Source organism: Neolamprologus brichardi, chromosome 1 (assembly GCF_056152115.1).
Source record: "Neolamprologus brichardi isolate AB-2024 chromosome 1, ASM5615211v1, whole genome shotgun sequence".
NCBI lineage: Eukaryota > Metazoa > Chordata > Actinopteri > Cichliformes > Cichlidae > Neolamprologus > Neolamprologus brichardi.
In genome coordinates this window covers 8,090,748-8,118,700 of record NC_142104.1, presented here as the reverse complement: position 1 = coordinate 8,118,700, position 27,953 = coordinate 8,090,748, and the positions used below count along the sequence as shown (strand labels likewise).

The 27,953-nt window shown below is 39.9% G+C and overlaps 3 protein-coding genes across 3 annotated transcripts; 1 reads left to right on the top strand and 2 right to left on the bottom strand.

Annotated features, from left to right (window-relative positions):
• Window positions 1-246: 246 nt before the first annotated feature.
• larp6a (La ribonucleoprotein 6, translational regulator a) lies at window positions 247-6,290 on the top strand. The gene is made up of 3 exons (XM_006779745.3): window positions 247-1,013; window positions 2,694-2,892; window positions 4,305-6,290. Exons 1-3 carry the CDS (start codon window positions 247-249, stop codon window positions 5,397-5,399), a joined length of 2,061 nt encoding a protein of 686 aa, XP_006779808.2. The 3' UTR covers window positions 5,400-6,290.
• A 2,784-nt stretch (window positions 6,291-9,074) lies between these two features.
• tm2d3 (TM2 domain containing 3) lies at window positions 9,075-13,698 on the bottom strand. The gene is made up of 6 exons (XM_006779744.3): window positions 13,556-13,698; window positions 13,032-13,118; window positions 11,433-11,587; window positions 11,125-11,299; window positions 10,466-10,541; window positions 9,075-10,350 (listed from the first exon to the last, which is right to left on the bottom strand). The coding sequence occupies exons 1-6, from the start codon at window positions 13,659-13,661 to the stop codon at window positions 10,185-10,187; spliced, it is 765 nt and encodes a 254-aa protein (XP_006779807.1). The 5' UTR covers window positions 13,662-13,698; the 3' UTR covers window positions 9,075-10,184.
• A 1,512-nt stretch (window positions 13,699-15,210) lies between these two features.
• On the bottom strand, window positions 15,211-27,667 carry tars3 (threonyl-tRNA synthetase 3). Its single transcript, XM_087847350.1, has 19 exons — window positions 27,343-27,667; window positions 26,988-27,074; window positions 26,691-26,878; window positions 26,433-26,556; window positions 26,069-26,193; window positions 24,557-24,674; window positions 24,408-24,472; window positions 24,208-24,286; window positions 23,379-23,525; window positions 22,378-22,476; window positions 19,822-19,988; window positions 19,553-19,715; window positions 19,266-19,403; window positions 18,773-18,850; window positions 18,549-18,649; window positions 17,979-18,083; window positions 17,229-17,301; window positions 16,986-17,100; window positions 15,211-15,732 (listed from the first exon to the last, which is right to left on the bottom strand). The coding sequence occupies exons 1-19, from the start codon at window positions 27,664-27,666 to the stop codon at window positions 15,584-15,586; spliced, it is 2,445 nt and encodes an 814-aa protein (XP_087703476.1). The 5' UTR covers window position 27,667; the 3' UTR covers window positions 15,211-15,583.
• Window positions 27,668-27,953: the final 286 nt, after the last annotated feature.

Below are 27,953 nucleotides of genomic sequence, written 5' to 3'. Positions count from 1 at the left end.
GTTGTTCAACTTCCCTGCTTGCTCTGGGGACATGTACCTGTAAAACTTGCCTCCTGCTTGCCACTACACGCTAACACCCTATTATCCAATTAGCAGCGTTAGCGGAGGGGTTCGTCCTTGGCACGGCAATTTCCCAATTAGAAACACGTGAATTTGCTCCCCTACTTAGAGACATGTGGCCGGGACGTTCGTGTTTTCGCACACTTAGACAACACTCAGTCTGGGGGGGAAACTAAAAACCAAAACATGTACGCTTTGGTGAACGCCTTCATGCGTTGCCTCTCCTTTCTCTTGCCTCCTTCTTGGCTTTATGTCAGCTTTTGCTTGTGGGTTGGGAATGAGTGCGAAGAGACGCTACAGCGGCCCAATCCCAGAGCTCGTTTCAAAAGCAGAGAGCCTCTTACATATGAGGAAGTAAAAGCAGCAGCAGAAGCAGAAGCACAAGGAGGCTCCAGACCGTCGGTCTCACCAGGTCCAGACTGCGTCTCGCTGGCTGCTACAAGCCCCGCTGCTCCTAAGGGCCCTTCGTCGGGTCTGATTTGGATCGGGGGTCTCTGGCGAGCCGTGGAGCGCGTCTTCGGAGCCCCCTGGGTCCTTCTCCGCCATCACCTGTGCCCGAAAAGGCGACGTGCAGCTTTGGGCGCCCCGTATCCTGTCTGTGCCTTCGAGTCGGGTAAGATTAAAAGCTTCCAGAGAGGCGCTGCTGCTGCTGCTAAAATCGTGGACGTGAAGGGACCGGGTGAAACCACCTTTACTTATTCGAAGAATATGAGCGGGTCCGTGGGGGTACCCAGTGTGAACTCAACGGAATGCGCCTCGGATGCGTCGGCGGAGCAGGGCATCGATGAGGTAATTACCGTGGACCAGCTCTCGCAGGAGATGGGGACGGTGACGATAACAGTGGCCATTCAAGCGGCTGAGGACGAGGAACCCGAGGAAGTGACATCCAATAATGCTGACTTCCTCGGAGGTAGCTGTAGCGAGGACGAAATCGGAAGACATGACAAATCGAGGTTTGTGTTATTTGCTACTTTAAGTTAATTACCGTAATACCTAGTGCTGTGACAACTCAAACTAACTAAATCATATCCTACACGTCTATGTGAAACCTGTTAGTTTAGTTGTTCAATTCCCTCCAAAGAAGTTCAGCAAGGTTGGAAGTAAAACAAGTGACTGTGTTAGTTCTTACTGGAGCCCCACGAGTGTCTTTGTGCTCTGAATTTTATTCTTAAGCTGATGACAGCACGGGAGCAGCTTTGGCACAGTTGGACTGTTTTGTTTCAGTATAAGAATGCCACTTACATGAAAGGCTATTGTAGAAATGTCACAAATTCCAACAGGTGCATCACAGGCACAACAAAACCCGGCAACGAGCGCAGTACGAGAGATCAAAATAGATGCTTACAATTGGGAGTGTAAATCCTCACAGACACGGGTGAGGGATATTATTATTTATTATTATTGTCTTTTGGGTTGGAAGTGTTTAACCACCTGTAGGCAGCATCATAGCTATAAAGCTAGACACCTGAGACGGAGAGATAAAGGATGGCACCTTCACTTTAATCTAATTCCCCTGCGTCACGGCCTGCTATTTTTATCCTCTGGCCTATAAGGTCCCTACTTGAACTACATGCGCAAAGAGTGAGTCAGTGATAGAAAGGCCAAAGGGGAAAATAAATCGCTTTCTTCATGCCAAGCATTTGTTTACTTGGAGCTACTGAGGTGTGACCTGTGTGACAAAGGGCTCGGTAACGCCTGCAAGCTATTGCTTTATAGCACGTTTTTCACGCAGCTGGTATTTTAATTGGTTAAGGTCTAGGAATCGTTTTTAGGACGTGTTAAATGTAAGCTGTTGGTTTGTTAGTCTAATATTCCTCCTGCATTCCTCCAGATAACTTGTGTAGAGTGACTTGAAAATAAATGTATAACTATCTAATAATCTCTTGCGTTGTCTTTGCTCGTGCTTCTCGTCCTATTATTTGAGGAATGCAGGAAGGTATTCTCTTCTAAATTCTTGTCGTGCTTTATCTGACATCCTGGGGAAGATGTGGGCTCGTGCCAGCTGTATGGTCAGTGGGCTGGAAAGCTGCTGAGCGAGGGTGTGTGAGGGAGGAGGCTGGAGGAGGTGATGAGTCATCCACAAAATTTCATTCAGACCCTCACTCTAATCTGTAAGACTACCTGACTGTGCAGCTTTACGGCAGCTGTCAGGCCGCTGTCAAATTATGCCTCAAAGCTTCAGTTATGCACTGTTGATACCAGTTTTTGTAAACTGTGTGAAGTTGATGTGGTGAACCACCATATTCTATGTGGGAGGGAGAGCCTGTGTCTCTGGCCTTCAGATGGAGAGGTCTTGGCAGTTTCAGGACTGGTGGGACACTGGTGTAAAGGTCTGGCACTGAGGCATGGTGACTGTGGCTAGAGATGCAGCTTGTCAACTGCTGCAAGAAAAATCAGGAAGGAGGGAAGCAAACGGTCAAACGCTTCTCATGCCAGCATGTTGTTTGGAGAAATGACAGGATAAGATTATATTACTGCCAAAAACTTGTAGGCCTCTGGCTTATTGTATTAATGGAAGTAAAATGTGTAACAGTTGTAATGTTGGTGGTTGAGGATACGGAACATTCTGCTATTTCGGTAACGCACTAAAAAAGGTTCTCTGACCATGATGCATGTTATCTTCCCACACACAGTGGTGCCGGCACCAGCGGAGGAGAACTGGAGGAGGAGAGCTGGCAGCCCCCGGATCCAGAGCTTATCCAGAAGTTGGTTACTCAGATTGAGTACTACCTGTCTGATGAAAACTTGGAGCATGATGCCTTCCTGCTTAAACATGTCAGACGTAACAAACTCGGGTTTGTTAGCGTCAAGTTGCTCACCTCCTTCAAAAAGGTAACGGTGGCAAAATTTTGGGGTAGTCTAGAAACGCGGCAAGGTCTCATTTCAGTACACATCAAACTAAGGTGGGAAAGTACACGCGCTCTTCTGCTGCTGGCTAAAACATGCACATCACATACTAAATTTTATACTAGAGACTCAGAATTTTGTCTTGTATTACTATAGATTAGCCAGTGTGTGTGGAATCAGTCACAATGTTGCGTTGCACATTGTGATTTATAGTTGATCACAATGAATAAATTAACTTTTAAGTAATGCTGAGAGAAAAGGTAGTCTCAAAATTGAAATATGAATAAAGATGAAAGTCATTTTTATCTCCTAGTGACAGAAGCTTGTGAGAGCTGAATAACAATGACTGGCTGCTTCTAGTGTCAGCATGACTAGCTGTTGCTGTTTGGTGATATTCTCACGTTAATTCACAACAGCTTGTGCTAATTTCAGCTCAATTCAGATGTCTTGGCTTTTTTTTTTTTTAGATCTGTTTGCACAGATTAAACCTGATTGTATTCAAGATCATTCACACATTTATTACCCTCTACTCAATATGTCTGTATCGAAGACTAAACTCTGACAGATTACATTGGCCAGAAGAAAAATACTGATGTGCATTTTCTAAAAAAAATATTTTCTGAATTTGATGAATAAAAATCTTTCCAGGTCAATATTTTTAGACTCAAACAGAATGGCTCAACAGTTCAAAATAATTATTTGCCTTGCACTTGGTGCAGGCTCTGTTCTGAAAAGCCAACTGTCATGACTGGTTGCTTCTTGCAAACAGTTTGAACAGCAGGTGGGTGGGACTGTCTTGATGACATCCAAAACTTGTACCTGAGAGGATCATATTGACATTGGGTTTTTTTTAATGCAATAAGTATACACCTGTGCAACAGTACATGTGGTAGACGATAAAGAACATCATACTCCTTTCTCTAGTCAGTTTAATTTCCCTTCGGTGCAGTATCAAGCAATATACAGTATTTGGGTAGTGACAGCTGTAGACCAGTTTAAGGCATAGTGAGATACTTTAACAGAGTACTAGTCACTACACATTTGGAATGTACTATATGGCAAACTGACTATAGTAAGGGATGGGCACTTGCTGATTTAATCTGATTCAACCATGAGCTCAGAATCACTGAGCTAAAACATAAGTTTGGGCAATATAGTAAAGTCAGAATTTTTTGGCTTAAATTAATTGGTATAATTAGAGATTTAGGAAGTATGACTAACAAGAAGCTGTGAAACATTCTTGGTCTATCCTGGTGACAGACTGAAGTTAGCATGGCAATTTTTACTGAAGCTTAATAACTCACAATTAAAGGTAGTTACACTGAAATTGTGACCCGATGGTCACTGGGTATATGACTGTAACAAAGATGTTGTTTTTGTTTTGTTTTTTTCCTCAGGTGAAACACTTAACTCGTGACTGGAGAACCACTGCTTATGCTCTGAGACACTCAAAGATCCTTGAGCTGAATGATGAGGGGCGTAAGGTGCGACGTAAATCCGCAGTACCAGTCTTTGCCAGCGAGTCACTGCCCAGCCGCATGCTACTATTAAGTGATTTGCAGAGGTGGCCAGAGCTGGCTGCTCTCACTAAGGATAATGGAAGTGCTGAAGGAGGAGCCACTCAACAGGAGCAGCTGATGAAACTGTTACTGAAAGCATTCGGAACATACGGTGCCATTGCCTCTGTTAGAGTCTTGAAACCTGGGAAGGACCTGCCGGCTGACCTGAAGAGGCTGAGTGGTCGCTACGCTCAGCTGGGCACTGAAGAATGTGCCATTGTGGAGTTTGAGGAGGTGGAGGCTGCTGTTAAAGCCAACGAAGCTGCGGGCAGTGAGAACGGAGGACCCAATTTACTGGGGTTGAAAGTGGTTCTGATTGGCACCAAGCCACCTAAAAAGAAGGTACCAAAAGAACGACCTCGTGAGGAAGGAGGGATGCGGAAAAGCCGCTCTCTAAACAGCCGGGTACGAGAGCTTCAGTATCATGGGGACGACTCTGCTTGCAGCTCTTCAGAGACAGAGAGCACCCCTACATCTCCCAGATTGGCTAGAAAATCCCAGTCGTGCAACAAGCTCAGCCCCACCACTGCAGGCATTAGCTTCCAGAATAATCACCTGAGTCCAAGTATGTCCCCACGTAACAGTCCCTGGTCTAGCCCTCGTGCCAGCCCATGTTCTCAGCGCAAATCTCCTCATTCCCACAAGTCTCCCTTAGCTGTTGAGGGTAGACTGAGCCCTGAGGCTGGGCGTCGTTGGGCAGATTACTCCTCAGACAGTAGCCTCACACCTTCAGGGAGCCCGTGGGTTCAGCGGCGGAAGCAGGTGGCATCACAGGAAAGCAGCCCGGTCGGCAGCCCGATGCTGGGTAGAAAGATCCAGAATGCTGATGGCCTGCCGCCAGGAGTAATGAGGCTGCCAAGGGGTCCTGATGGAACTCGTGGCTTTCACTGTGTGGCGATTGAGAGGGGAAAGACTGCTGCTACTCAGACTTGATATGTGGAGCCTCATTATGTATTCGCTGACCCCCCAGAAATAAAATGAGATATTGGAAATTGAAACAGTTCTTGGCCATGTTGCTCAAGCCCCACCCCACATTTGAGACTGTGTAGATATATAATTTTTTTTTTTTTTTTTTTTTTTTTTTTAGTGCATCAGTTTTGAGTCTTTGTTATATTTTTATACAACATTTTGAGTTACCGTGGTAACATTAGTGATTTACTAATGGAAATTTGAGTGAATGTAAATTAATATTGTTTTGAGAGAGAACTTTGAATACACCACTGACTTGAACCATGCCACCTCCATTGTATGAGAGCTTGTTCTACTTGGGGTGACCTGGAGGAAAGAATTCCATTTTTTTTTCTTTTTTTTTTTTTTTTTAAGTTGGGGGGGAGGGGGGTTGTCTTGTCCTCTTGTATGTGTTTAAAAAAGGAAAAAAAGATCTTGTTTGTGGATGGCGTATAAATGTGTAAGTCTCACAGGCACATGGACTTGATAGAGATATCGCCATATGCCTTTTCTGTGTCTGTCTAATGTGAGTTCCATTTTTACAAACTACTTAAACTGAGGCCATAATTGCTCCACTGCCACGAAGATTGGAATGTTCAAATTGGACATTATTTTTGTAAATTTGTTTTATTTTTATTTTTGGTACACTTGGTTGGAAAGGTTCTCCTTATCCCTATACATGTTCAGCAGTTAGCTGCTTGATTGTTTTGTTTTTTTAAGTTTTACTTGTCCTTGCCATGTTCATCAGTCTAAACCCACAATGAGGTTTGAGGGATTTTCAGGTCGGGCAGAATAGATGCTCTTATGTTCTTGCCTTTACATCTGAGCTGGGGTATTTGTACACTGCAATTCCTATTGTACAAATAAATCACTAAATATGCACTCTGCCTGAGTTCTTTTTGTGACATTGGTCATTTCAAATGAACACGACTAAAAGTAATCTTATTTTTGACTTCAATATGTGAGCAGGATTAAGTGAGATGTTGTTACTGTGCCCAGACTGTAGAAGCTATTCCAAACTTGGAAAGCAAAATTGGCTCATTCAAGTTGTTGGGTTTCTCGTTTTTTAAATGAATTGCACAGATGGGAGGATGATCACATTTTTTTGAATTATTTGATCCTATGACTTTATCATTGGATGGATATATAACAAACCATCTGAGAAAAGGAAACATAGGGGGGATTATTTAAAAAAAAAAAAAAATGCAACATGTATTTACTAGAATACTGATCATTTATTGCATCTTGCTTTGGTAATATGCAAACTATCCACTGAATTTAGATTAAGAGAATAACCTTTTGTACACATACCATTCATGCACTTTGTCAGGTTGCACAGCGACTGCAAGTGAACGGCTGTTCTCGAGTCTTGCCACAGCATCTTAATTAGATTGAGGTTTGGATTCTGAAGTGACTATTGGACAGGATCATTGTTTTAGTACATTCCTGTCTAAATTTGGCTTGGTGATTGGTGTTGTCTGCTGGGGAATATCACATCTGTCTTCTTTGTACACTGCAGCATGGTCTCCCCCCCCCCTTGATTTTGTCTGTTTGCTCAGTTTATGTAAACATTCTTTTACAAGCCTTTCAGGGTCTGATATGGAGAGGCATGTCCATGTTGCTTTCCTTATACATTTACATTTTTCCTGCAGATGTTCATTTTCTGCATTTTACATACAGATTTTATGTATTTGAAAATTGCTAGCCACTCAATGACTACAAAAACAACTTCCTACCACAATAGTGAAATATCAGAACAAAGGAGGCCAAAACCAATTGTTTGTCCTCAATTCAGATATTTCAGAGCTTTGTTTTCCCTTTTGCACAGATAAATCATCTCTGCTCATTTGTATAAAACTAATTACTCCATTGTGATCCCATGTTGTTGCAAAGCCAAATGAAAAGATACAATATTGGGTATTACTTTTTATGAGCAATGTAATTTGTGCCTTGTCCTCAGGCGGTTTCCAATAGTTCTGAGCAACCATTTAGATATGAGAGAAGGGACCGTGCTGTTGGATGCTCGTAGAGCTGTTACGACTTTTAAATTCATGTGGTTACATCATTCTGTTGATCCACTTTTTTGTTAGAAATCTTATTTCCTGTAGGAGTAAGCACAATGGGAGGACACAAGCTCTTAGGCAGTGTTGGATGCAGAGGTTCAGGGACTATGCTCTAAAATTCAGAGATGCAATGGGACTAAGTGGGGTTGCGTAAGAGAGGGATGAATAAACTTTTGTTCTCTTTGCTTGATTAGCAATTCAAAATTAGGAAGTCGTGATACTGTCTGCCTTAAACAGATATTTTGGCTCAACTCCATGTAACTGTTAATGTTAGTAGTGAGAATAATGACTGTTTTACAAAAGTACCACAAGATTAAACTATTATTCTCATATGATGATTCTCTATAATAACCATTAGGGAGAGTTTCATACTTACACCAAATAGGATAAAGACAGATAATAGAAAAACCAACTATCACAGGGGCCATTATTTGTAATTGGGCAGTGTGCAGTTACATATGAATAAAATTATTTAGTAAGGTCATTACACTATTTATTTAGGACTTGAGAGAATTAGAAAGATGTGGAGTACATTTGTTAAAGAATAAAACTTCACAGCTTTTCATATGTATTAAGTATTGTATAACTTTATGTAACACCAGTGTGAATTAAGCAGTATACTGCTCAATTACTCCATCATTGCATTGCTAGTTATTACATGGTTTTAAAAGACTGTACCATATAGTCATGTAGTCATATTGCACACATTTACACCATTAGGTGTATGCTAAACCCACTGACTGATTGTACCCATCAAGTTCACAGTCCAGATAAATCCATTAATGTGAGTATGTAACAGCACAGCATGATTCAAACTGAGGTAAGGCTGGAGCAGTCAGTAGGGACAAATATTATCAAGAGTATATTATAGATGCAGAGTTGAAAAGCCTCTGGTTAGTGTTTAAATTACAGCTCTCCAAGAAGAAATAATCACTAGACGTCTCCTCCTCAACTCAGAGAAGATGACAAACACTTACATCAGTCTGTGGGAGGGAGCTGTAGCGACTACGAGTGGGTGGAGTAAAAATTGAGGAACTAGAATTAGGGTGGAGTAAATTTACAATGCTCAGCAAAGCAACCAATTGGAAAAGTCGTATCAAAGCCCAAGAACCTGCTAGAAAGGAAATGTTTTTTTTCCCCTTTCTTTCATTTTTTTCCAAACCTTGTTATGAAACGTGTTTGCATAGATATTTATATCAATTTTAGAATTAGAGCCTAATGCATTAACTGAAATAACCATTACCCTCTGGATAAACATTTTAGCTACAGTCCCCTGCAGCTATTCAGTGCCTTGTTTATGGGCTCTTTAATGATATTTCATTACAAGAGGAACATTGCTTGGCCACTGCATTACCCTCCTGGTGTCACAAACCTGTGGGTAATGAAGGTTACTGGCACCTTTCACTGTTTAATTAAAATAAATAAATAAATAAATAAATATATAAATATATATATATATATATATATATATATATATATATATATATATATATATATATATATATATATATATATATATATATATATATATATATATATATAAATAAAATACATTTAAAAAACACACATGCACAGTGAATTGGTTAGCAGTGCTGTGTACATTTGATAAACAAATATTTCACAATTTTATTTTCTTAACTAAAAAACAACATTTACAGTGCCCTTACAGAGGAAAAAAAGCAACTTAAATTGACACATAAAACATATTTACATAATGCGGGTGAATTAAAAGATTTTACAGTGTTAGTACAAAGACGTCTGTAAAGGATGATGACGATTTCACAGAAAATTGCCACTTAAATGCAGAGGATATCTCCAATACGGAAATCACAAGGCGCCGAGTTTGCTATTGCAGCACATTTCAAGTGTTTCAATATTTATCACAAACACAATCATACACCGATTGTTATCTGTTCTGCAACTGAAATCCAACTACATGCTGCAGGAAGAGACAGTTACACTACTTCCTTTTGGTTTACTACCCAATGCTGTTGTGAGACTATAGTAGCTTTTACTTATTAAACATATTAACTTTTATAACATAAAATGTACCCCTGTTTGGTGAGTGTTCTTACAGTTGTGCACTGCTGAATGAATGTAGGTGAAGAAATAAAGTACATGCTGAAATAACTGTTCAGGTTGTCCACTGAAATGACAATCAATAAAAAAAAAAACACCTTAAATCCCTTCTGCACATTCATACTTTCAGGATATAAATATCACCTTTCAATTTGTCCTTTGTGTGGTGACACTATAAAATTCTGCATGGCCATGGTTACCATTTGACCCCTATTGAAGCATTTAACTTGCAACAAGAGAGAAGCAATGCACAACTCCAACAGAAAAGCGTTGCTCCACAGGAAACCACAGCTACCTATCAGCAAGACAGAACCTAACCACTAGTTAAGTCAAAGAAACTGGACAGAGGTAATTACCGGTTCCTTATACTCCTGCACAGTACCATCGGCGCAATCTCAACAGGACATGGACACAGAATGATTGGGATCAATCTGATGGTTGTGTAGGTAGAATCATCGTTTGTGTGATGAGGGAAACACTTCCTGCTTGTTAGCAGATGGGATGAAGACGTGTTACACAGCGAGCTTAGCCAGCCAAACGTGCTAAGAACACAGCATCTCAGCTCTTCAGTCTTTTGAGAGTGAAGCAGTGTGAAGAGCAAAGCCAGCCATGTCTCCAGGGCTTTGCTTCAGATATAGAGAGAACCGTCAACGGGTCCTACATAGCCAACCCCTATTAGAAGGACGTCAATCAAAGTCCAAATGCCTAGGCCTCCAAAGCTGAACAGTTTGCCCAGACCTTCTCTCCACTGGCCCAGGTAAAACCGGTCCGCCCCAAAACCACCAAGTGTAATGCTATGGAAGAAACCAGAAAAAATAAGTTTCATCACATATCCTAATCAATAACGTGTCTTTACATTTCCATTATTTAAGCTTGTTGTAATGGTTTTAATATTACTGTCAGTTTTACCTGAGTGCTAACGCTGTTGACCATTTGTATCCACCAGTCCAGTTACAAAATAAACGTTTTGGAAAACGTCTTTTACCTAAAAAGAAGTGAAGACATAGTGAATGCTTTCATGCACAAACAAGCAAAATTTAAACAAGCTGACTAAAAATACAACAAACATTACATCAAAAATGTCATGTGGAAATTTAAATAAATCCTTGCCAATCAGCTGATCTTAATGCCAGCTCACATCCGCTGATGTGTTTCCACCCTGCTGATAATTCGCATATGGGGCTATCCTATTTAAGCAGCTTCAGCCTGCATACAAATGCTGCTGTGTCTGCAAGTAGCTTTGCAACCCACCCCAACCCCAGCTTCTTCACTTTATGGTGTTTCTGACTTAAATGTCTGCTGTCACAGATGTTTTATTCTGTGAAGAGGTCCTGCTCTGCTGCTCTACCTGCCTGTGGGGTTTCCACAAATGGCTGAGCAACCATAAGGGCTCTCTGGACAGAACCCAAACATAGCTCTACTGCAGATGAAATAACAATCATACTTTGACTAACACTGTCCTGACTGAATAGGAGTTTTCCTTTAATAGCAACCATGAATGAATACCAGTCGCTGCTCTAGACTGCATGACTTTAACTGATGACTTTATAGTGGATCCTTGATCATACCTAAGCAATGTACATGATCTAAGACATCACAGGTGGCATTGTAGCGCTTGCGTGGGCAAGAGACTGTCATACAGTTGGTGGAGTTTGTGCAGCGATACTGGGAAGGGTCCAGCTGCCAACAGAACTGACAGGTGATATTGAGAGAAAAATTGGTTTGCTGGTGTCCAGACTCTCCCTGTAAATACAAAGAAGAAAATAAATTTCACTACACAACAATTCCCAAATTAAAGCCTTACTAACCCTCTTAACAAACAGATAAAGATGGTACAGAATTACTACAGACAAGAATATTTGACAATATTACTCACTATGCAGTGAACGCCTTTTTTGGGTCTACAGGTAAATAAAGTTGGTTTGCCATATGTGCACTTGAGATGGTAATCGCATTGAATGCAATGAGCTGGCAGGCGGTGACACAAACCCCCACTAGGACATTTGGATGTGTCTTCATCTGCAGGAAACACTACAAAAAGTCCACCACAAAGTTGCATTATCTATTTTAAGACATTTTCAAGCATGAATAATACATTTTTTTATGCAAAGTAAGCAGGCTTTCATTAAATCTGGCTGCTGGTTGTGGCAACAGGCTGTGACTTGTGATAACAGACTGTGGCGGCAAAATTAAAAATACTCCACTTTCAAAGAGGCAGGCCATTAAAGAGTCCTTGAGCAAAGCTATTTAGTCTTGATTGCTACATTATAGCTGCATGCTGGGCAGTAAAGGCAAACTGTTGCTGCTGTTGATGAAAAGCAATTAACTTAACAAATTCTGGTTGAGATCAAGACTTTACTTAATGATATGCAGGTTAACAAAGAAAAAAAACATGCAATACTTAGACAATGGAAATTAATTGTGTCTGAAGTAGGCAGTATTACTCTTATTTTGCACTATTTTATTCAGGTTCCCAGATAAAATGGACATTCTTAAATATATGTAAAAACCTACAGTTTACAATCTCATTACATACAGGAAATACAAATTTATAGTGATGCTCAAGCATGGGAAATAACCAACTTCAAATATGTCAAGTCCATCACAATTGTATTTCTCCAAGCTTGGTTGTTTTGTTTTGTTTTTTAAATCAGTGCTGCCATGTTACAGCACAACTCAGCACCCCCAAGTCTCATGCTGATTCCATCCTGTGTTCAGACTCAGAAATAATAATGTTGTATAGATGCTGAAAAAGTGTCTAGGTCTACCCTTCCCCCCCTTACAAATAAGACTGAATTAGGGAATTGATAAATAATCCTGATGTATGAGCAAAATCAATAGCAGCAGTGCTACAATGAAATCTTACCAATATCTTTAAGAAAATGTTACCTTTAAAATACATTTCAAATAATCCAGCATCAACCTGTGACAGGTGCGCCATGCTTTTTGCCCTAGAACAGCCCTAAGTCTCCAGCTTTTAGCCTTCATCCCTCTAAAGAAAGGGGTTTCAGTTCAATTCGTGAGGCATGATCTGAAAGTCCTGGTTAACAGGTTATTAATGGAAAACTGAGCTTGCTTACTGCTTAATAGAGCTGCATTTCTTTGTTGTTAAGTGCTAGAAAAAATATTAAACAGAACGTCCTCTTGATGTACAAGTCATATCTTGTCACATAACTTCTTTATACAAATGAATCCTCAATTTCTATTTGAACCAAGCGAGGACTTGTTTTTCTAGCTTCATTTTGGACTACTATTCAAAAACTCACACTCAAAGATTTAAATTTGGGGTTCAGGAAACTCTAATATCAACCGTTGTGAATGCGGCCCTTAGTCAATCTGTTTTTTAGTTTACAAACAGTAAACTAAAAACCACACAATATATAAATTCATTATTAATAAAAAAAAACCCAAAACAGTTAAATAAATAACGTTACAGTCAGTATGTTTAATTTTGATTACTGACTGCAATATTTACCTGAGGATGCATCGGGGACCACCGGGCTAGTGATGAAAGGTCCATCTCTTGTGTAGTGGGTCTCAACATTAGTTGTGCTCAGGGAACCTGACAACAAAGCGGACAGGTCATATATGGTTGAACAGAAATTAGAAGTCTAAACACGCGTAAGCAGCTAGAGACACTGGTTTTTCTTTTAATAAAACATGCTAATTATTGCTTTACAATAATTTTAGGAAGATACTACACAGAAGCTACTCGCTGACATGTTGTCATGCTACAAATTAGCATAAACAATAAACTGTTGTCATAGCTTAACTTGCATACGACACAATTAACAAAATGTGTTTTTGTGTATTTGTAAAATAAATTTTGAATCCGTGTTGCTCACTACAGCCAATGTTTTCATTGCTACCTAGCTAAATAAACCAGTGTTATGCTAACTTGCTAGCTAACCACATCATGCTAATTCAGTTGGGGAAAGGTAACGACCAAAGCGAGACATATATGCGAACTGATCTATAAGTGTATTATTGTAAGCATACCGTTAACACACTGTAACATGAGGTCCATAAACAATACGGCGATAATTCCGTAGCTTTTAAGGCACCGTCCTCTGTCCGGTCTCCAAATCTGACAGACAGTAGCCATTGTTACCGCAGAGCTAAACCGAGCTGCATTCACGTCATGTAGGAAACTGGAGTGCAAATAGTCCTCAGATAGTTTCAAGCACGGAGATAGAGCAGTTTTTGTTTTGTTTTCTTTCTTTGTTTTAAATTAACAAAAATCACTAAAATAAAACCCCAAATAAGATCTGAAAATATTTTTCGTTTGAGGTCATTCTAATACAAATTAAAAGTTAGGCAATAGGGGAAAAAAAGACTAATAATAATAATAATAATAATAATAATAAGAAGAAGAAGAAGAAGAAGAAGAAGAAGAAGAATAGCCACTTTAATGTAAAAAAAAAAAGTAAAAAGAAAAAAGCAAAACTATTATCAGGTTCTTTGGTTATTTAGTTAAAGTTAAAGTTGAACATGCAACGGAAATCATATTAAATTTCATATATATATATATATATATATAGTGTTTGATAGAGAACTGCATTAGTTTAATCCTTTGCCCATGACAAAATACATTGCGTATTAATGCCATTCCATAAATGCAGGACATTTTCTGCCAACCCATGAATTTGAAAATCTTGAATAAGAATTTGAAAAAAGTCAGTCCTCTTTGAACTGTGTCAATGTGTCCAATTTAAGTGACCCTGTTATGTATATTACTAAAAGCAGACAAATTAATTTCAGGGTTTGCTGCCTTTTTTTATACATATACATTTTATTATTCAAAAGTCTCTGGAATTACACTGCTAGTATCCTTTTCTAAGAAAATACAAATACTAGGACCGATTTGCAGTCCTGTTACCAAACGTATAAAACAAACATTAAAAACATAAAATATTATTAAACATCACATTTATATCATAATCCATAAAGAAATCCAGCCATTTTAACTTCAACCTTGTTACTGCATCATACCGATAAAAGAAAAACAAGCCTTGAAATAGTTACAGTAATCTTCAAAACTAACTGATCTTGTGACCTTAGTGTAAAACTAGAATAAAACTAAAGCTAAACAGATATGTGAGATCATAAAAGTTTGAACCTTTCCCATTAAGATTGATGCAGCAGAAACCTTTCCCGTCTTCACCTTGCTTGGTGCATGTTTTAGCAACAACATTTTGGTCCATTCTGTTTTATAAATTCTTAACTTTTTATGGAAATCACCTTTCTGGCGAGTCTATCACATTGTTCTGCATGCTGTGAGTTGTTAGAAAACAGTGGGTAAAACCATGGGTAAAATAAATTTTACCACCTGACACTGTGGTATGTTCCTGATTTGTTATTACATGCTGTATGAGGAGCTGGCTCAGTCTTGCTTATTACGCAATAACAGCTGGAATTCCCATTATTGCCACCTATTAATCTTCAGGCTTCATTCCAAAGCAACAGCATGATCAATAGTTATTACTTTGGAACAAATAAACTGATGAAGCATAAAAAAGTAAAAGAAAATTAATAAAAATGTGAAGACTGTCTCTACAAAATAAACCTATTGTAGTTTGTCATGATATCAAACTCTACTTAAAGATTAACATCTTCTGTTGTGAAAATAAAGAAACAAAACACCCACATTTGGAGAATTTTTTTTTTATTATTATTATTCCTGAATTTCCAGGCAGAGGCAGATCTTGGTGAAAATAGATTAGTGTAAAATTCACACAACTTTCATGTCACTGTCTTCACGTCGTTTCCTTAAGTTATTGAGTAACTTTTCTACACTTAGATACACTTAGATTACCTTGACATAATTTCAAACCCACGCTACCTACAAACAGTTTTCCCCCGTTCACTGACAATCACAAGAGCACTGCAGAGTAGTTGTGCAGGCCCAGTCATTACATCCACTTACAGAGTATCAGTTTATTTTGTCTGCACTTTCCCAAAAACCATCTTGTGTCCCTTGTTGCCGTTTCATGTTTGACGTATTAAAATCCAAGCTGTCTGCCTAGATCAGAACTCCTCTTCTGCATTTTGACAGCGAGACTGTTTGAGCAGGGTCAGGCGTGCCATCACCTCGGACACCGCTAGTTCTCCGTGGACTTTGTTGTCCCTTGTGCGCACATTGACACTGTTAGTCATCTTCTCCTTCTCTCCAACCACTGCCAAGACACAAGACAACAACAACTTTACACGGGCCAAGTCTCACCACACACTCCCACTTTGCGTGCTGAATTTGTCAGCTGTTGGTGGTTAACCAGCTTGGAGGTCTGTTTGGCTTATAATCAGTCAATTAAGAATGTTTATTTTGATGACTTTGACAGATTTTCCTTTATTCTCTTCCTTCACTACATCCAAAAATCTTCTGTGACACACCTCTTTTCTCCTTCCTGTTAGCTCCATATTCAAACACCCTTTGATAATGTATCCACTATTCCTCCTCTGAGAATGTCCAAATCATCTTAACCTTCAATCTTTAACTTTCTTTCCAAACCGTTCAATTTGAGCTGTTCCATTTCTAATCTTGTCCATCCTGGTCACTCCCACTTGAAATCTTGACTCTACAGCCTCCAGCTTAACTTCCCATCCTTTTTTTAGGGCCATCATCTCCAAACCACACAAAAATGGCAGCTCTCATTAACATCTTGTAAACATATCCTTCCACAAATCACCCCTGACCCTCGACTCCCTCAACTCTGCCAGCACTTTCTTCTTCACTTGTATTATATATTGTCCATTGCTTTGAATAGTTGACCCCAGATATTTAAACACATCCCCCTTCACTACCTCTACTTTCCTTGCATCTTTACTGTTACAAAGGTAAAACTCCTGCCTGACCTCATTTGATAAAATGTCCATCACCAATAACAACAAGAAGGGCCTGAGAGCTAATCCCTTATGTAATCCCACACTCAATCTTAAACACATCTGTCCTACTCCTACTGCACACCTCACCAAGGTCTCACTGTGCTCATACATGCCCTGCATCTCCCTCACATAAGTCTTTAGCACTTGAACAGTAAAGTTTCAGGTATTTTATTTGAATTCCTATCCATTAAGCAGGATCTGATCATCACAAATTCATTCTGAATCAAGACTATGACCTCAAGCATACTGACAAAGAACCACTTTTCCTGACCAGAAGAACAATGAGTCCTGCAGCAGATGGCCTGGCCCCCACAGGGCTCAGAACCAACATTAGCGATTCAGTTTGGGAAAACATGAAGAGACAGAAGACACTGACACAGCCTAAATCCAAAGAACTGTGGAGAATTTAATTTGTACCGTGTTAAACTATGGACACATCGTTTTCACTCACTACAAATGTACAAGCATCCTCATTTACCCCTAATAGACCACACCTTTGTACAGTTTGCTACTTAATGATCTACCTTGGAGTTTTATTTTTCCTCACCAAGAATGAAGTTATATTGTGCCAGCTGAGCATTGCGGATTTTCTTGTTTAGAAGGCAGCTGGAGTCCAGGTCAGCATCTGCCATAAAACCAGCTTCTGTAAACTGCTTACACACCTGACATGTAGAAATTGTATTTGTTAATGTTCATTACATTTCAAGAACTTTCCATACTTATTGTCATTAACTACTGCATTACAAGAAAGAAATAATCAGAGACTAAGGCCACAATGGGGAAGTCATACCTTCTTTGCGTAATCCTCACAGGATGGGTTGACAGGCACTAACATCACCTGACGTGGAGAGAGCCACAGAGGCCTGGTGGAGGGTGAAACATGGGTATTACAACTTTCACATAGTGAACAGATAGAAACATGACAAGATCTGTTTCCTCAACAAAAAGGAGCTAAAATCATGATCTGAGGAGGTAAAAATCATGCCATAGTTGGAGAGCTGTTAGCGACAATACAGGTAGAATTTCATAGTAAGCCAAGATGCCTACAATAATTATGAAGACCAAAACTTATTTCTAAATAAAAGACAGATCAAAGCAGGTCATAATAGCACTGTATGTTAGTAGTTTTAGTAGGCCCATTGTGCTTATTGCCATCTCTATTTTGAACTCTAGTAAAATAGCTTTGCATAACTAAAATTGGGCTAAATTGGGCTTCATGAGAACCCCTTTAGATCATCATTTGCCTGAAACAAGCAGTTTTAGCTCCTTTGCCTCCTTTTTAGCCAGCTTTCTCCAGATTGGCCCAATCTCACAAATAGCTGGTTTGAACGTCAGGTAGGTGGGGCTTCTGGTCTTACAGCCAGATGTGTACCTGGTATCACCACAGGACAACTGAATGCTTGAAGACTGAACTGCTGGCTCACCAAGACTGCCATTTAAAATTTTAGCCTTGTTTAATATGAGCATCCACTATTGTGACAGAAAGTACCAAGAATAATGGGTGTTGAATACAAAAGTAACCAGAAAAACAACACATTACCATTTCCCTGCATAGTTCTCTGTCAGAATGGCAATCATCCTTTCCACTGAGCCTAAAATGGCACGATGGATAATGACTGGTCTGGATTTGTCATCCCCATCTTTTCTGTAATTGTAGCAAAAGAAACAAAAATAAAAACACTTATGTTAAATATGGTTGAATAAAAACATTTTATTGATGTATTGTTATATACACACTGACTTAGCAGCTCAAACTGGTTTTAATGTCAAGCACTTTATTATTAACCCTGCAATCATTCTCATACCTTCCCATTGTCTTTCCATAGACAATACTTTTCTGACACAGATGTCTATACAACTATAAACACCATTTATCCATGCACTGCCTGCTGTCTATTGCTACACAGCACGTGTATAATTTTCCCCATGGTGCGTATATTAATTGAAGTTCCCTGTGAGTCTATAGCCTGCCACCTGCACAATGAGTTCAGATTTGCATACAGCAGCACAGGCTGAGACATCTTATCCAGGAGGGGCTTAATGCGTAATCCTTGGCGCTGTAAAGCACACAGACTCAGCAGTGTGTCAATATTTTTATTAGGTGACTCACCCCACAAAGGTCAGATTGAAGCGGATGGGCAGCTGGAAGTCCAGCTGAATGGTTGCACACTGGTGGTAACGTCCAATAGCATCTTTGATCTTAATGTCAATCTGCAATAGCACAGAAAGAATTATACTTCTTTCCAGACCACAGAAGGAGATTCAAACTGAGCCAGTGTTTGGAAGAAGATAAAAAAAAAAAAAAAAAATGAAATAAAAAGATTGATTCAGAACCTTGGGTCCATAAAAAGCACCGTCACCAGGGTTCAGTCTCCATGGCTCTCCAAACTCATTCAGGCTGTTTTCCAATTGCTGTCAAGTATGAGGTAGAGGTTAGCATGTACTTTAAACAATACAAGACAATTTACTGTAAATCACACCAAGTAGAACTACAGTAAAGTCCATACTTGGGTATAGAGTTCAGTTTTAATTGGTGCTCTTATGCAATTTACAGCTGGACACTCGAAGGAATCAAGCCAAGAAAATGAGTAATGTCTTTTATTGACAACACACCACCCACAGAAAATCATGAAACTTCACAGATTTGACACTACTACTGCATAATTACATGGCAGGAGACCGATACTATCATCCAGAGTAGTTCTGTGTCAACATGAGCTTTTATTTGTTTAAATCTCTGCTATCCCTTTAGATTTATAATTCAGTAGTTGGATTTCCTTTTTTCACATGTTTAACTACTTAAACTGTGACTCATGACACAGTTTACCTTCTCAGCTTGATTCCACACAGCAATGTCACCCAAATACTTGTCTGGGCGAGTGGAGAGGTGAAGCTGGAATGAGAATCCAAATACATCGTAAACACAGCGGAGGAAGTCCAGACAGCCCTTCATCTCTGACTCGATCTGTTTGAAAAAATATAAATATACATATGACTCAGCATTTAGGAAATGACTCATAATAAGCAGGTACATGTTTTTAAAAGATGTTTTTCACATCTTGTTAGAAGCAAAAAACATCCCACAGAAATGTTAAAAACTACTGATGTTGTGACCTGATCCATTGTGCAGAAAATGTGAGCGTCATCTTGCTGGAAACGGCGCACTCTGGTCAGCCCGGTTAGTGTTCCTGACAACTCGTTTCTGTGTAGGACCCCAAAATCTGCCAGCCTCAGCGGAAGCTCTCGCCATGAGCGAGGCCTGTGGCTGAACATCAGACTGCAGGAAAACCAAATTAAAATTACTAGTAGTGTGTGTGATTTTGATATACAAATCTGAGAAGGAAAAAAATACAATATTTCTTTCCCGAGAGCTCCACATTTACCAGTGCCCGGGGCAGTTCATTGGCTTCAGAGCAAATATGTCATCTTCCACGGGGAAGGAGAACATATTTTCGCTGTAGTGCTGCCAGTGGCCAGATGTCTCCCACAGTTTGCTGTTATAAATGTTGGGGGAGGCTACTTCCTGAAAGCCTCTTCTCCAGTACTCATCCTAGAAAAATAACAAACCACATTGGCTAAACACACCATTTAGGCTGCACAGGTACTCAACTGAATCATGACTTCTGGCATGCAACCTTAAGCTGCAACAATGGAAATCACATTGTGTGGGCTGTATTTATCCATTTGTTGCCATTAAGCTAAGCATTTAACAGGCTTTTGAGCTGTTTAGCAGCCAACAGTACAAAGACACTAACTGGAAGAATTTCTGTGAATATCAAAAAGGATTTTGCTGAAAAAGAAAATGCTTGCTCACTCAGCTTTCCTCAGTATTATTTACCAGAAAATGGAGAATTTCAAAACCTGGAAATAAATGAGTGCATGTACTGAAATACTCATGACACTTCAGTCAAAGTCAGCACTTGTTGTCTATAAATCTGAGCCGGGTTCCCTGCAAAGTAACTTCTGACTATTAAATATTTGGTGAGATCTTGGAAATGGAAATGCATAGCATGCTGGTATAATTTTCTCTGCAGTTTTAACAGATATAAGTGATGTGATAATGATCTTACACCCTGTCTGTGCAATGTATGAGTTTGTCTTGGCATGGCTTGGTTTGGGGGTGTGTGCTGCGAAAGTCTTCAAGATGTTAGCATGTCTTTCCAAATACACCACAGAGACAAGTTCCTGTAGAGTCAGTGAACTTGTCTGAGCAGTTGAAGTTGCACTGAAATCTGAAGACTGAACTTTAAAGACCTTTTGAGAACTTCCAAATGTAGAGAATCTGCAGCTTCACAAGTACTATGAATTTTCCTACTTTGACAACATGTGCAGAGAGGACTGGATACAGCTATTATCTTCAACTAAATGTACAACCCCAATTCCAAAATGTTGGGAAGCTGTGTAAAATTTAAACAAAATATAGTTGGTTGTACAATGTAGAAACTGAGAAAACGTACCACTTTCAAAAAAAATACTGTCTCATTTTGAATTTGATGGTATGAACATGCCTCAGTCCCTTGCATACAGAGAAGTTTCCAGACTAACAGACTCAATCTTCTGATGATATTATGCACTGCAGATTAGATACTCAAAGTCTTTGCAATTTGTTGCTGGAGAAAATCATTTTGAAATTGTTTACTTCTGAGGAACTCTGTCGCTCCAAGATTCTCTTACTGTTGTCAGTTAACTAGTTGCAAAATAATCACCCAGCTCTTTTTTGACCACTTTGTTTCCCCACCTTTTGACACTTGTTGCTCAAATTTAAATTGAGCAAATATTTTTCATGAAATAGTAAGAAGTCTCAATTTAACAATTGGATATGTCGTCAATGATATATTGTGAATACAATTCGGGCTTGCAAAAGACTGTATTCTATTTTTATTTGCATTTCACACAGCTTCCCAAAATGTTTAGAATTCAGTTTATGTACCATTCAGTTTGACCTATATTCAAGTAAAAAGGCCCTCATAAGGACCAGGCCACATTTCAGATTATGCACAGGGGTCAGGGTCCAACCAAAGTTTTCTGAAGCTCTGAGGTATGATGAACGATGAACAAGCTGAACAAAACTTGGTGTTACTGTTAGAGAATTGTGGATCAATATGATTGTCATTGTGCAAGATAATTAGACCGTTAACAGGACGATTAGATCTTTAGCATGAATGCTGACTTCTGTTTCCTACACAGACACACATATCACGTCACATGCTCATAGACACACACATCAGATTTTCTCTGTTGCAGACACACATGACACATGTTCACATGTAAGTGTTTTATCTGTTGCATGATAACAGATAAAACTAATGAGATGTTTGTGTGACCACAGAGTTAATAAAAGGCTGCAGGGGAGGCTGGCTCTTTGGAGTTGTCTGGGACCAGGTGAGGAGCTTGCAGCTCCAAGACTCTGGTCCAATCTGCTCCTCAAGTTAAAATGAATCGAGCTCTGTCTTGCTTTGTTCATGGGAATAAGTCTCTAAACCAGCGGGGCCTGCGAAGTGCAGACCTAACAGTTACACTACTTATTTTTGAGCTTCTGTGATTGGAAAAGTCACAGCGAGTGGTCTGCAAGCCATTGAGAAGGCAATCACGATTGCTACTCTGAAAATGCAAAGCACAGTCGTCATGGACTGTAAAATGATTGTAAGGGTTTCTGTGGTTCAGTAAAGTCCTTCCAACCAAAACTTTACTGAGACAAACGATCCTAAAAGTCGACTCAGTGTAATATGAAAACAATGTATATATATGAATACTCTGGATCTGAGGCATACAATTATACACAAACAGTAATGATCCAAGCATTGACCTTAAACAATGCTTCACATCTACTGAGCTTGTACTACTGATATTCAGTTAATATTATCTGAATGTTCCTATAACATTTTCTCAGAATGATACAGATATTTGAGATAAAATAAGCATTTAGCTGTATCTCCTACCCTGATGAATTCTGTCAGTGTGTTGTAGATGTAAGCTCCCCGTGGCATGAAGAAACAACTGCCTGGGCTGAGATCATGGAAGAAGAAGAGCTCTTGGTCCTGTGAAGCAGACAATTTTAAAAATGATTTCATATCATCATTATCTGCAGGTACAGCCAGCAATAAACTCCATGCACAGCAGAGAGTGTTCCAATCATCACACACATCAGACCATCTGTCAGTGAATGACTGACCACAACCTAACAAGAGAACAGAATAAACTTTTATCAAAAAGACTTAAGACACAATTTAATCACTATGGTAAGCACTGTTAAATCCAATTGAATAAATATTGTATTAATTAATTAGAAAAATGACGCCGAACACCGTTTTTAAACACAACATGTCACTTTTGCCACCTCCCTCCAACTGGCTTTGACAGCCTTATAGCTTGTGTTTAATATGGAAACTGCGTTGTAATAAGTGCTGATTGAGGTGTTGCCGTCTGTGTCTCCCATGCTGGGTAACCAGCTGGGGCGCTCTGATGACTCACTCACACTTGTTCCGAATGTGCCAATGTGAGGAAGCACAGTGCCCTCAGCTGGTACATAGCAGCAACAGGCGATCTGGTTTTCAAGTGAAAAACCTCACATTCGATCAGTCTTGTATGGCACTGAAAATATAGAGAAGCTGAGAAATCGGTTTGGCAATGAGTTCTGCTTGCTGGATTACATAACAAGAGAACTCCTCTTCAACCTCTCAAATAAATGCATTTCATTTCCCGGGATGCATGTTTGATGCAGTTAATGGTTGTAGTGTTGGTCCAGGTTTGTTTCAGTGTTTTGACACGTCTATAGAACCAAACTAGTGAAGAAAAACTTCTACAAAAACCTCAATGGGGATCTGTTTGCCATCACATTACATAATTACAAATTAAATTGCACTTTGTACTGGGTTTAGGATTTGGTTTTAGGCCTGAGTCAACTAGGCACGCTGAAACACTACTGCCTACAATGACTCACTTTTCCAATCTTGCGATGGTCTCTGTTCTTGGCCTCCTCCTGAAAACGTTCCCATTCCTTCAACATCTTTGAGTCTGGGAAGGATATCCCATAGAGCCTCTGCAGAGTTTCCATGTCAGAGCGTCCCTCCCAGTAGGTGGAAGAGTTCTGATGACAGAATTAAAAATGCTTTTTGACTCAGTTTGTTAGGTGCTTAAGCCTATGACAACATTTTGAAAAATCCCTAAGGTTTGCATACAAGTAATCCCTCCAAATCTTTGGTGTCAGACAGGATTTTTTCCTACTTTGCACCTAAATGGTGCATTCCATACTCCCAGTTGGAATTTGATTCTAAAGTGCCCTCTCAAGTCCAATTTCCTACTCAGAAAGTCAGAGCAGACTCAGCAGCCCAGAGTTATCAAGCCAAGATGGCAGGACTGACCATAAAGGGTAGTAAAACTGTAAAACTATATAATACTATACTGTCACTGTCATTTATTTGTGACTTACCCAGAGCATTGATCGGGTTCTATCTACGAATGTGCAGCAGCAGCAGCATTGTGCTGCATTGCTCTACCTTACTAAGAACCAAAACAAATCTTGATTTTCCTCGCTTTTTTTCTGGTAGAGAGGGTGTATTCTTGCTATAGTCATCTTGGGCACAGAGATTTTGCTGTTAAAACCTTCTGTTTTTCAAAAACTGTGAATTAGATAAAAACGAGCTTAAAGGGGAAAGGCTTGTTTGCTTACAGTGGTTGATCTCAGACAATCTCAGATCTTATTTTTAACTGTGAATCATGTAAAGATACTCTACTAGAGTCCAAGAACAAAAATATGGAGTTGGAAATACCTTGTAGATCTTCATGGCCTTGATCTTGCCTGTATGTCTGACATGTGGACCTCTGCACAGGTCAATCAAGGGTCCACATCTATCAAAGAATTGTGACTTACAACAGTTAGCATTACAAGAAAATAAAACTAATAATAATAACAGTAACACAGTGGACATTTCAAAAACACAGCAGTTAAAGTTAAAGATAAACATCTTACCTATAGACTGTAGTAGTTGGGGTGGTGACTTTCTCATTGAGAATGCGGCATTTAAATTTGTTGTACTGGAAGATGGAAACGGTTGGGTTTAGTAAGATATATAAGTCTAAGCAGAAGCAGAAGACACCAGTCTTATTTCTTTCACTCACCTTAAACATTTTTAGTAGTGTCTCCTTGCTGACTTCAAGTCTCTCAAAGGGCTGTTTTTCCTTCACCACAGCTTTACATAAAGCTTCCAGGTCCCCAAACTCCATGCTGGACACACCCCTGGAAACAGCAAACATATTAAAAAGGACTCAAGGGAAAGGGACAGCCAACTGGCACAGTAATCTGGATGACATGTGGGTCAAAATCAAAACCCAAGAAGTAGAAACCATCACAGCTCACATCAAGTCAGTAGATGGGAAAATTAAGTTCATCTGGGAAGATACAAAGGACTCCTCGATGTGCACATTGAGGATAATGCATTGAGGAGTGCAGCATTGATGTTTACCAGAAACCCACCTCTGGAACATAAACTTTGAGTAATCAGGACCCTGCAACACCAGGCAGAAAACATTTCCTCTAAGCCAAAAGGGAAAATGAAGGAAAACACACATGTAAAGAAACCTCTTAAAACATGTGGTTATCCCAATTGGTTTTTCATCAACTAGGCAAAGATGCACAGTAAACAAAGGCAGACATCAACTATGAGAAACAGAAACAACATTGTAATCCATTATGTAGCAGGTTTATCAGACAGGCTCATGAGAATCTTCTCCAAGCACAACATCCCAGTGTACTTCAGACACAGCCACACACTCAGACAAAAACAGGTTCGTCCCAAGGACAAAAACACCCAAACACATACTAAACAACATAGTGTATATGCTGTGCAGTGCAGCAAGGAGTACTCAAACCTCTACATTGGAGAAACCAAACAGCCACTCTATAAACCCATGGCACAACAAGAAGAGCCACCTCAACAGGACAAGACTCAGCTGTACATCTGCATCTGAAGGATAAAGATCACTCCTTTGAGGATGCCAATGTTTTCATTTTGGACAAAGACAGATGTTGTAAAAGGAGTGAAAGAAGCCATCTATGTCCACTGTGAACAACCATCCTTGAACAGAGGGGGTGGCTTATGACACCAACCGTCTACAACCTATAATCCAGTTTTGAGATCCCTTCCCAGACGCTCACTCACATCTTGTGTCAATTGATCTCAATAAGTCACATGATAGGGTGAGGCAAGGTCTCACAGTGGTTTCACCTGAAACCTCTGCTGATAATGACCCACACCTTGGCTCATGTGATTAGGCACATGATCAATACTGGGTCAACAATCCTCTTAAGGGACAACTCCCAATAGCGCTTAAAATCTGGAACTCTCCACCAACTGGTCTGAGAACTGAAGCAGCTTCTCAGGTGAGAGGTGAAACGTCTTCAAGAAACTCAAAGAAGTCTAGCCGCTTTTCATTTCAAGCTCCTTAGATTAAGGGACTCAAGGTTAGTCAAGTCTGACATGAGGATGCTGTGGATCACCAGTCTATAATAAAAATCTCAAATGCATACACATTAATTAATGCCAGAATGCCATACCAGAACATTCAAACTCAAATACAAAAAAAAATAAAATGTATGGAAATATTGAGCTATTAATGGCAATACTTGCTCACTTTTGTCCATCCAGGAACATGTCGTAGTAGAAACCGTTTTCTATGGGAGGTCCATAACATAAACAACCCCCATAAAAGCGCTCCATTGCCTCCCCCAGGATGTGAGCACTGGAATGCCAGTACACCTAGGGATTAAATAACATTATTCTTGTGAGAAAAAAAAAAAGTTACAGTAACTCAGTGTATGTTTATGGATGCCCTCACAAGTTTGTTTTGTACAATACTGAAAATATTTAAGAATAAAATTCATTGAATGATATCAGGAACTGATTTGCAGTGCATTTATGTTGTGTCCCACCAAATTCTGTATTTACAAACAAAATTAAAATATTATTGACAGCTTTAAAGGTTTAAGAGTACTCACAGCCTGAGCGTCCTCATTGTCAAAGCGCAAGATCTCAAGTGAGCAGTCCTGCTCAAGAGGCCTGTCCAGGTCCCACAGTTCCCCATTTACCCGAGAAATCACAGCATTGTCAGCAAGACCCTGGCTGAAAGACAAATGGAAATCTGTGTCAGCGGTTTCTCTCATTATGATAAAGCATGAGAATTAAGAATATTTGCAGAAAAAAGCATAACGAACACAGAGGCAACATCTTCTAGTGATGAAATCAGTGGTACTAACCTGATATTACAGGCCAGCTGATATGGAGTAGTGAGCCAAGCTTTGCCCTCCACCTTTCTCCCATCTGGGAGCTCCACTGTAATGGGCTTACTGTCTGCAGCTTTTTTTGACTGCAGGGCATCGCTCTCTCTCTTTAGTTCCTCATAAAGACTGAGACGCTCTGCAATGTATTCAGGCCAGGGATTCAGCTGAAGCAGATAAAAAATAAAATAAAAACAATCGAAGTCAAGAAATTGTCCACACTTTGGTATCAGCGTTTGGATGAACAGGATAACTTGCAGGTCCTGTGATCAGCACCTCTTTCATGCCTCCATCTCCTTGCACCTTGTCGTGTTTCTTCTCTTTCTTGTTCCCATCACCTGTTTTTGTACTCACAGTTGCCACCTGTTAATCAGAAAAGAGTGTGCTTCTTCAGACCTGTAATGTCCTCTTATCACGATTTCTGCCAAGCCACATTATCAGCCTATTCACCGCTTAAAGAGTGCAAACACATGGGCTTGACTAGGGTTGCTATTTCTGGAAATGGGGTAGCATAGCTTGCCATTTCACGGGACAGAGGCCCGCTACTCAGAACGATACAGGACTACTATGGCTCACAGCTTACTCATATTACAAATAAAACGATTTAAACTACACCGGTCTGTATAATTACCTTGTTATTGTCAGCTCGGTTGTTTGTCTGCTGAGGTTTGCTGGTATTTTTCTGCGGAGCTTTGTCACACTTGGCTCCTTGTTGCCTCTTGCCCCGCGCCTCCTCCAGCTCCAACTCCGCCTGAAGACCCCGCCGGAGGTGCAGCAGCCGATACCTGAGCTTCTCATTCTCCGTCCGCAGGTTCTCCAGCTCCGGAGAGACCACCGCGAGACCGGCGGCGTCTAGACCTTGACCCAGTCCATCCCGGAGCGTGGATATTTCCCTGGTGAGGAGCAAAATTTGCTCCTCCTGAGCGGCCAAACGTGCAGCCAAGCACTCCGCCATCTTTAAATGACCACCAATGACAGCTGACTTCCGGTGAGCTTTTATAGAAAATAAAAGCCTCGACTCCAAATTGTGGTAAAAGGACAAACCAGAAAAATTATCTATCTCTAACCAAATTAGATTTGATATAGAGTTTTACATGTTTTACATTAATACTAGGGTAAAAAAAAAAGGATTTATTCAGTTTTAAGCAGATCTTTTAACTGCTCTCCTCGAGAAGTGAGTAATATTTTTGTGGGTGTTACAATCCTAATTTCCTAGTATACTAAACCGCTATCAAAAACGAC

Coding starts and splice junctions, on each gene's coding strand:
- larp6a (XM_006779745.3), top strand. CDS start 247: ATGTACGCTTTGGTGAACGCCTTCATGCGTTGCCTCTCCTTTCTCTTG. Junction 1,014..2,693: donor GGAAGACATGACAAATCGAG/GTTTGTGTTATT, acceptor TCCCACACACAG/TGGTGCCGGCACCAGCGGAG. Junction 2,893..4,304: donor TGCTCACCTCCTTCAAAAAG/GTAACGGTGGCA, acceptor TTTTTTCCTCAG/GTGAAACACTTAACTCGTGA.
- tm2d3 (XM_006779744.3), bottom strand. CDS start 13,661: ATGGCTACTGTCTGTCAGATTTGGAGACCGGACAGAGGACGGTGCCTT. Junction 13,119..13,555: donor CATGTTACAGTGTGTTAACG/GTATGCTTACAA, acceptor CTTTGTTGTCAG/GTTCCCTGAGCACAACTAAT. Junction 11,588..13,031: donor GGTCCCCGATGCATCCTCAG/GTAAATATTGCA, acceptor GACTTTTTGTAG/TGTTTCCTGCAGATGAAGAC.
- tars3 (XM_087847350.1), bottom strand. CDS start 27,666: ATGGCGGAGTGCTTGGCTGCACGTTTGGCCGCTCAGGAGGAGCAAATT. Junction 22,477..23,378: donor ACCATCGCAAGATTGGAAAA/GTGAGTCATTGT, acceptor TCTGCTTCACAG/GACCAAGAGCTCTTCTTCTT. Junction 18,084..18,548: donor TTCAATCTGACCTTTGTGGG/GTGAGTCACCTA, acceptor CTACAATTACAG/AAAAGATGGGGATGACAAAT.